Source organism: Borostomias antarcticus, assembly GCF_949987555.1.
Source record: "Borostomias antarcticus genome assembly, chromosome: 25".
In the NCBI taxonomy this organism is placed as follows: Eukaryota; Metazoa; Chordata; class Actinopteri; order Stomiiformes; family Stomiidae; genus Borostomias; species Borostomias antarcticus.
The window spans coordinates 2,071,396-2,081,395 of NC_140258.1; the positions used below are offsets into that span (position 1 = coordinate 2,071,396).

General features: G+C 46.9%; 2 protein-coding genes across 2 annotated transcripts in view; one reads left to right on the top strand and one right to left on the bottom strand.

Moving 5' to 3' along the window:
* The window catches only part of LOC311325899 (equilibrative nucleobase transporter 1-like), a gene marked incomplete at both ends in the record, with an annotated part of 266,780 nt that overhangs the window by 21,608 nt on the left and 235,172 nt on the right, over positions 1–10,000 (top strand). The window lies entirely within an intron of this gene.
* LOC311325765 (equilibrative nucleobase transporter 1-like) overlaps positions 1–10,000 on the bottom strand; it is a gene marked incomplete at both ends in the record, with an annotated part of 18,129 nt that overhangs the window by 3,785 nt on the left and 4,344 nt on the right. The window contains 3 exons of the mRNA XM_084458526.1: positions 73–196; positions 9,555–9,741; positions 9,917–10,000. The exon at positions 9,917–10,000 is cut by the window's right edge and continues 24 nt beyond it. Of these exons, the coding sequence (XP_084314652.1) occupies positions 73–196; positions 9,555–9,741; positions 9,917–10,000 (395 nt within the window). The remainder of the gene's footprint in view (positions 1–72; positions 197–9,554; positions 9,742–9,916) is intronic.

The window sequence follows — 10,000 nt, forward strand, 5'->3', positions numbered from 1 at the left end:
TCCTCCCAGCACTCACATAGAGGGGCTCTCCTCCCAGCGCTCACATAGAGGGGCTCTCCTCCCAGCACTCACATAGAGGGGCTCTCCTCCCAGCACGTCCTTGACCAGGGAGAAGCAGGCGTACTGCAGGAGAGACACCACCGCTGACAGGGCCATGATCACACCATACAGCTTCCCAAAGTGACAGGACGGGAATCTGTACACACACACACACACACACACACACACACACACACACACACACACACACAAAGCAGAGGACAAGGTAAGGGTATGTATGTGTGTTGTCATGAATGCAATGACGTCGGGGGTCGGGATTCCCAACTTGGGAGTTGTCTTGAACGCACCATTAGTATCGGTGCATTTCTCTACACTGAGCTGAAATTGCACATTAAGACATATTAACAATATTTAGTTACAACACATAAAAATATTAAAAATATAAATACATATTTAGCAAATATTGACACTTGAAAAATTTGCCCCATTCATTGTCAATGGGGGAAATTGAAACAGCCACTGTTTGGACCGATACATATATACAGCACTTGACCTAATGAATACAGCAATACCAAATGTGTGCAACGACACACACATTGCACACATTGTGTATATATACACAATACGACATCGCTCATCTATCACACCACACTCTGCACACACACTGTACAGTACATACACTCACCACACTCTATTCTGTATATATTGCATAATTTTCATTATGCCTTTCTTTTTACAATTTATAGCACCGTTTCTAGTTGTACTCTATGGTGCGTTCGTTTGTGGTCGCAAGTGGCAAAATACCTACCTCCGACCTGTGTGCATTCGAGCTATATACCATTATATCACAGTTACCTAGTTATATCTATATACCATTATATCACAGTTACCTAGTTATATCTATATACCATTATATCACAGTTACCTAGTTATATCTATATACCATTATATCACAGTTACCTAGTTATATCTATATACCATTATATCACAGTTACCTAGTTATATCTATATACCATTATATCACAGTTACCTAGTTATATCTATATACCATTATATCACAGTTACCTAGTTATATCTATATACCATTATATCACAGTTACCTAGTTATATCTATATACCATTATATCACAGTTACCTAGTTATATCTATATACCATTATATCACAGTTACCTAGTTATATCTATATACCATTATATCACAGTTATCTAGTTATATCTATATACCATTATATCACAGTTACCTAGTTATATCTATATACCATTATATCACAGTTATCTAGTTATATCTATATACCATTATATCACAGTTACCTAGTTATATCTAGTGCATTCGAGCAACTGGGGGCTGAGAAACATCCGAATTTGCGACTAGGAAGTGCGAGTTCATGCAGTGTTTTATTTAATAATTCCTAGTAGCAAGTCGCAATTTGCCACCTCCCAGTTATAAATGAACGCACCATAAATCCACCCATCTACTGGGATGAAGGTCAACCTCATATTTTTGATCAATATGATCCCAATTCTATTTTAGCGTTTTGAACTACGCATTTTGAATATTTCATCCAGATGAAAGCTAGGATTCGATTACCTGATCTGATCGGATTCCCAATCCTGTTATTTGCTTTTGAACCACCCATTTGTTTGATTTAATCCAATCCGATACGCAAAATCTGATCAGATCACTTTTGAACTCCTGTCCCCGGAACATTGCTTTAATAACCAAGGAGGGATACAATACATCTGGACCACTGGCTTCCAAGGACTCAGTCTTAAGAGACACTGTTTCATCTGTCCAATGCTGCATGAATCTCATATCTCTGATAGGCTTGGTGAGTGGAAAGCATGTATACAGTATGTAGTGTTGAATATTGTTGATTTTCAGAGAAATGCCTTTTAATATGATCCTGTTAGCTATTTCCTTATTATGATGATTGACCTCTGAGTATGGCTGTCGGCTTGAGTTTTCGGTAAGAAGTGTCCCTCTTCCATAGACTTATGAGATAAAGACATTCCATGGCTGGTAAACTCTGGGCCAAACACCATTGTTGTGGTTAGAGATAAAGGCCTGGGCGCCGAGGCAGCGTAGGTTAACCTGACCAAACAAGGCCACAGAAGAGACCAGAGAGACAGTCTTATCGGAGAAGAGACGAGGGAGGGGGAACACTCAAACCACATAAGAACGTTGCAACGAGACCAATGCTTTGATTTGGGTTCAGACAGCATACAGAGAGGTCAACTGTACATTAGGCATGCCATCGTCTTTTGTATGTAAAACCTTCTGGAATAAACCGCTTTTGCTGAGGCTCAAATCCCGTGTTGGAGAGATTCACAATGGACTGTGTGGTATTGTGTGAGATTGGGGACGTCTTTTATTGGAAACAAAAAACACAACGCAGAGCTGAAATAAGGACAATAATAAAAGACAACGAGATTCATCAATTGGTGCCGTGACCCGGATCGGACATCGAACCCTGAGAAAGTCCAAGACTGGTCGTCAGCCAAAGCAGACAGCTGCAGCCACGGGAGACGCCTGGCAGTCATGCTGTGACCTGAACGACCCCGGACAGACAATCAGACCCAACTGGGTGAGTGGGTTCGATATCCCGATCATAAAGAACAAATCAGTAAATCTCAACTATACCACACATAGTCTCTCAACACGTAAAACAAAACCAGTGCTGGATGTAAATATATGTCTATATGTAGCTACATGTCTTATGTTTGTAATGCCAAGGTATCTGCCAAGGTGCGTGCATTGTTTTGTTATGTGAAGTAGACCACTTCTCTATATGTAACCTTTAAGGACAGCCTGTGGTAGACAGGGAATTGCCTTAAAGTAGACCAGCAGGATATTGGACATCCTGGGGTGCCTATCGCATGAAATACTGTGTACAGGTGTATGAGGCCCTTAAGATTTTCTTAAGGAAGACCAGCAGGGTTATCACCCTGGGGTTGCCCGCCCACGCGAGAGATCGGTGGAGGGTATTTCACTTCTAAGGATTGAGAAGGCCCCCGTGAAAGACCGGGGTTTTGGATGGGTTTGTGATGTATGTGTATTGTCGCACATGGATTCTAGATGTACATGTATATATGCACAGTCTAGGGAAGCAGTTTGGTTAGGTCACTGTGATAAAATCATACTGTGTGAACCAAGACCTTATCTGCTCCAGCGGAGTGCTGGAGCCGTTCTTTCTCGCTCCCGACTCAGCCCCTCCCTTACACAGCCACAGAGCTAAACTACAGTCAGCCAGTCGCTTGACTATCAGCGAGAGCAGAGTAGGCTTAGGGAGGGGAGTCGGAGGAGGACATAGAACACCGTCAATGGCGGTCGGAGGTCTGTCTCATCTTACCAAAGTGAGCTCGTCCCACTGCAGGGGGCGGGGCTGACAATGCCGTCAGATGAGGACAGAAATGACGAGAGGTTAAAGGAGGAGCCCAAGTTTTCCGCCCCCTCCTCACAAGCTCAGGAGAGAGAGGAGGTATCGTACTGTAGATGTAACACTCCCACCAGCTGTTTCGAACTGGCGCCCCCTACTGTGTTACTGTCAGTGCAGATGACAATCTAGAATGCTGGTCGGCTAGTGTAAAATATCCATGCGATGTAGTTGATGTGAACATGGCTCAGGCCAGTCACCCGGTGGTCGGTGACACTAACTAAAGCAATCACCACCAAGATCAAGAGAGTAGAGGAGAAAGCCAGAGCTCCACAGATCCCATTCAGAGCTAGGGATGACAAGAACGCTGTCATCTTTGTGGGAGCAGAAGCTCAGAGAACAGCTTTCACCCTCACACGGCTCCCCCATTATTCAGAAGCTGATGCCGCTCCGCGTCCGAGGCCGCTCTGTTACAAAAGCCAGGAGGCCTGGGTGTAACAACCACCTTGAATGGAAGCCAAAACATGTAGAGTTTCTCCTCGATGCGAGGGGGGGGGGTGGCCACCGTCACTCCTCATCGCTGTCTGGAGGGAACCGACACCATGGTGAGAGAGCAAGGCATGCATGCATTGGTGATGGGGGGGGGAGCCTATTTTTGGGTGAGAAAAACCAGGCCATTCCTGCGGGAATTGGGATCTGTGTCTCTCACGACCTCTGTGTGTGTGGGACCGGTAGGATAACCCCTACTGGGCCTTGAGGTGTTAACAAATAGATTCATCCCCTCAGTTCCCACAAGGGAAAGTTAAATGGAGTCGGAGTTGGTTAAACAAACCTGACTTGGCAGAGTTGCCAATCTGGGCAAAAGACAGAAGTGATAGAAGGTTTCTGAAGAAACTTACAGGGCCTCCAAAAGCCCAGTGTGGCCTGTGTTGAAACCTTCAGGTGAATGGCGCCTCTGTGTGAACTACAGAGTGGCCAATGAGTATGGGGATAAGATAGAGCCCCTGGTGGAGACCGGTCCACCATTTTCAGTGCCTTGAAACCTGAACACCAATGGGTTTCAGTCATCAACATGACACAAGGCTTAGCGTCCCTCTTGCAGAAGAGGTGCAACCAGGGACAGCTTTTAATATTGATGAAGATCAATATCAGTTCACTTGAACGCCAATTGGGTTTACACAGCTTCCCAGACACCTAGCATCAGGTGTTGCGTAATCACCTACGCGAAATGTCTCCCATCACTTTCCACTTAAAGGGCAAGACTGCAAACATCCATGTAGTCAGTCGGTAGGCACATGGCATGACTTTGGAGAACTTTGGAAAACAGAGAGGTTTCCTGTCAGCATTTAGGGACGCCCATTAAGAATGGAGAGTTGGTTAGGGAGCTCATGGAGGCCATCAGGTGACAGTGATTAAGGTCAAAGGACACTCTCATGGAGTTTGAGTCGAGGTAACACTCTGGTTGACCAAGCAGCAGAACAGGCAGCTCGTGACAGAGAAACCATACAAGCGCATTTGTCCTCAGCCCAACCTGCACCCCCGTATCAGATTGATACTGTCACTGACCACAAGGTGATACAGGTAGAGACTGAGAGGGGGGAGGTGTGTACATGGATGGAGAATGGGGCAGAAATGGACTCAGACGAGTGTGGCGACAAGGTCAGAAATTGGTTGCACCACAACGGTTGCTCCCTTATCTGGCAACACAGATTCACTTCACTGTTCTTATCATCCTCAGAGTAGTGGACTCAGACTGAAAGAATGAACCGTGTCATCAAGGGGAGACTCACAAAGTCATCAGGAGGGCGTGATTTGGCCCGACGCTTTGAGTCTCGTGCTTTGCTCCATTCGAGCAACACACAATCCGGAGATGGGCCTTAGCCCTTTCGAGGTCATCTGTGGCAGGCAGATGTTCATCTCACTAGTGAGGTGTTGAGTGGTTACTGTGAGTAATTGACCATGGCTGTGGCCAGGGCCCACAAACAGGTGCTGGTAGTATGGAGCGAGATCTCCGAGGGGAGACAGGCTCTAATCCCAGGCCGGTACGTAATGATAAAGGAGTTTTCAAAGAAGAGAAATTAGATGCAAAGTGGGAGGAGCCTTATCAGATCTGGCTCATCACCCACACAGCAGTTAAGGTAGTAGGGAAACCCAACTGGAGCCAAGCTAGTCAATGCAAGGTGGTAGCGGCCACCAGACACAGATTAGACTGAGTACACCTCAAAGTAAACACACCCTCGTTGAATTGGATAAATTGAAGAGCCAACCACTCCAGACTTAAAAACATCGGGTAGAATAGCGTCCAGGCTTAGCACCCCAAAACTAGGGACAGTTGTGGCAGCTGTTGTTCGAGCAGAGTCCTTGAGCTAAAGAACCATCCGTCTAGCGGTGGGGGTCGACTCGGGATGAAGACGACAATTTAGAGAATTACGACGTAATGCTCTATACCTGTGCCCACTGCTCGGATGACTGTAGCGCTGCTAAAGGGACAGGAGAATGGGTGTTAAGACAGCAGGCAGGCTTAAAACTGACCTTCCCGGAAGGTCACAGTCTGGAGTAGGGGGGGGGGGCTCTTCTAGAAATAGGATAATGAAACAATAAGGATTTTGTGAAACCATAACCTCTAGGTCTGGTCTGAGTGAGAGAGAGAGTGAGAGATATGCTATCACAATCAGAGTCGTGGAATGCATGATACTGTCGCAGTTATCTTGTGTTTTTCTGTGCTAACAGGTGGAGTTGGAGAGAAGGACTTCCGGGTTGACTTGGGACACGGGTGATCAACGTGTGCTGGAGTTCAGCAGGGAGGACTACACTACATCGGGTGGAGACGTCAACAGACCAAGACGGGACATTTGAACTTTCACACCACACAATAACCACATCTTCCATTCACAGCTTGCTGGTCAGGGACAGGACGTGGAGGGTGTAGGTTATTGTCATACTGTGAATAAAAACTCCAGGTTGCACTTGAGATATACTCATTAAAACGGAGACAGGGGTATTGGGACGTGTATTTTGTTAAAAAGGTCATTTATTTCTGGGTCGGGGACACTCGGATCTGGAGTAATTTTCCTTTCACAGCAGAGATACACACAGCAATTAAAGATCATCTCTTGGGGAGAAGATACTTCGATTTCGAACTAACAGACTAGGTTTCAAGTTGCTATCATGAAGGGTTTGTGTCTTATCATCCTGTGGTTTTCCATGGTTAGACCAACACCGTCAGCAGTGGAAAACCTTGCTTTGAAATTGGGCTTATGAGGTAGCTACGTCAGTGAAGAATGTGTCACCATGTTTTGTGTGTATGCAGATCCCAGACTCCCAAGCGAGCGGAGTGCCTCAAATGGCACACCCCTTTAACTCTACTTTAATGCTACGATACATCAACTGTTCCAGGGAAGTAGCAGACGCTGAATTAGAAAAAGGGATTGTTCAGATTGATGGTTAGATTCCACTCTGGAGGGACCTACAGAGAACGTGGGGTTAGGACCGCAAAAGTGGGCTCAGATCAGTTCACCAGTTTCTCTTCCGCAGAAAACCCAGGGTTGTTTTGTCTACAGAGAGAGAGAGGAGCAGGGAATGTGGGGCACAGCCAGTGTCTGCATACTAGGCTTTGTACTGCTCCGAAATGTGGTAGATGGAACTTGCACCCTAGGGGGGTGTACTGGGTTTGGGGGAAACGGCCTAGACGGTCCTACCAAGGAACTGGACAGGTTCCTGTTTGTTTGGGGGTTTACCTTGCCAGGGGTGGTTACCCATCAGGATTGCAGGACTCAGCGGTAGGAGGTTAAAGGGATAGTGGGAGAAAGACCGATTCAACATTCTGAAATCCACCGTACTAGGAGAGAGACTAGGGCGGGGGTTGTGGACGGCATACTCACTCACATGGGGTCTAGAAAGATAGTTTGCTTTTCTTTTTCGCGCATAGCATGGGGGTCGAATTATTAGTGACGGACATTGAGAAACTTGCAGTGGCATTTGGGACGTTGTCCAACAGAACAACTGATGCTTAGGGTTTGATTAATGAGGAGATGTCTAGCATGCGGAAGGCAGTGTAAGAAATTAAGGCGGACATGCTGTTTCACCATTGCGGATAATCAACTCCTGTTGCAGAATCAGATTGAACAGATCAGAGCCATGACTAATTCGCTACACATAGGCGAGGTGTCTCATTTCACAGATCTGTTTGGTTGGTTGCAGGGCAATCCGCTCATATCTTTCTTACTGCAGCTAGCGACACGCGTTTACAGATCTTGCTGTATCCTTAGCAGGGCATGTTTTCCGGAGGGAGGTCACATTCGTACGTCAGTAGACTGGAGATGAGATCCAGTGCCCGCAGGTTTTCTGTAGGAATGGTCTAAGGGACACGTGAAGCTATTTTATATAGGGTGTACCTGTATGGATGTTAGGTTCATACATGAAGTAACCTAATAGATAGTTATTTTGTTAGTTATTTTGTTTTCCTTTGAAATTGTAATCTTGCTGGGGGAAGCAATGATTGGGATATTATGTAACTGTTCATCTGTTTATCTTAAGTACGCTTTTCTGTTCAGTTATTCTTTTTCTTTCTGCATAATGGCTGTTCAGGTTTAGGTTTTGGAAGTCAACATTTCTCTTGATCATTATGATTCTGCGTGTTCACGTATAATCTTAGGAGGGATTGTTGAATATTGTTGATTTTCAGAGAAATGCCTTTTAATATGATCCTGTTAGCTATTTCCTTATTATGATGATTGACCTCTGAGTAGGGCTGTCGGCTTGAGTTTTCGGTAAGAAGTGTCCCTCTTCCATAGACTTAGAGATAAAGACATTCCATGGCTGGTACACTCTGGGCCAAACACCATTGTTGTGGTTAGAGATAAAGGCCTGGGCGCCGAGCAGGGCCGGACTGGCCATGTGGCGTACCGGGCAAATGCCCGGTGGGCCGGACCTACTTGTGGGCCGATCTAAAAAAAACGAGCTAACGAACGGCCCATAGAGCAGGGACAGCGGCCCATTGGTCCATTTTCTATACTGACACTGGGCTGGCCCAATCATATGTAGGCCCCACCCCTCCCTCTGTTAGTTTCAGGTGTCATTTGCGTGGGCCGCTAGAGAGCCTCAGCAGCACCCCCCCCCCCCCGTCAACAAATCGCGCAGCAGCACCCCCCCCCCCCCCCCCCCCCCGTCAACAAATCGCGCAGCAGCACCCCCCCCCCCCCCCCCCCCCCCCCCCCCCCCCGTCAACAAAACGAAACTGAAGGTGTTCCATTTCACGCGTCGGCTCGGCTAGTGGGCCGACTGGGGCTACATTTCCCGGTAGGAAATATTCACCCAGTCCAGTCCTGTGGGCCGGTCTGGGCCAAGATGCCAGGGCTGAATTTTTGTCCCAGTCCGTCCCTGGCGCCGAGGCAGCGTAGGTTAACGTGACAAAACAAGGCCACAGAAGAGACCAGAGAGACGGTCTTATCAGAGAAGAGACGAGGGAGGGGGAACACTCAAACCACATAAGAACGTTGCAACGAGACCAATGCTTTGATTTGGGTTCAGACAGCATACAGAGAGGTCAACTGTACATTAGGCATGCCATCGTCTTTTGTATGTAAAACCTTCTGGAATAAACTGCTTTTGCTGAGGCTCAAGTCCCGTGTTGGAGAGATTCACAATGGACTGTGTGGTATTGTGTGAGATTGGGGCCGTCTTTTATTGGAAACAAAAAAGACAACGCAGAGCTGAAATAAGGACAATAATAAAAGACAACGAGATTCATCAGTAGTATTTCCAGATCATGATTAAAACTAGTGTATACATTTGAGAATTAGGCTGTCTGTTTCCTGTGAAAAAAAAATTCAGTGTGTCTTGAGATTATATGTGTATATCTGAGATTATATGTGTGTGTGTGTGTGTGTGTGTGTGTGTGTGTGTGTGCGTGTGTGTGTGTGTGTGTGTGTGTGAGATGATGTTTCTGTGTGTGTGTGTGTGTGTCTGAGATGATGTTTCTGTGTGTGTGTGTTTGTGTGTGTCTGAGATGATGTTTCTGTGTGTGTGTGTGTGTGTGTGTGTGTGTCTGAGATGATGTTTGTGTGTGTGTGTGTGTGTGTGTGAGATGATGTTTCTGTGTGTGTGTGTGAGATGATGTTTGTGTGTGTGTGTGTGTGTGTGTGTGAGATGATGTGTGTGTGTGTGTGTGTGTGGGACTCACGCGATGCTGATGAAGGCGGCGTTGCCCCCGTAGAGGAAGGAGCGGTTGAGGACCTGCAGGACGAAGGTGAGGTACTGGAGGGGAAGCACGGGGGTGGAGGCGCACACGGAGAACAGGACGCACTGCAGCGCCGTCAGGAACAGAGACAGCACCGACGCACGCAGGTCCGCCTCCCGCTCGCTCTCGCCTGCACACACACACACACACACACGAGATAAGCTTTGAGAGAAACACCCAGAGACACAGTCTGCTACACAAGCGTCAGCTAAATGATTGTAATGTGTTTCTCTGTGTGTGTGTGTGTGTGTGTGTGTGTGTGTGTGTGTGTGTGTGTGTGTGTGTGTGTGTGTGTGTGTGCCTACCTGGGAGGCGGGGCTTGCCCTTCAGTCTGTCCATGATGAGGCCGTTCCAGGGGGCGCAGAGAACCCCACACAGCTGGGTGAACA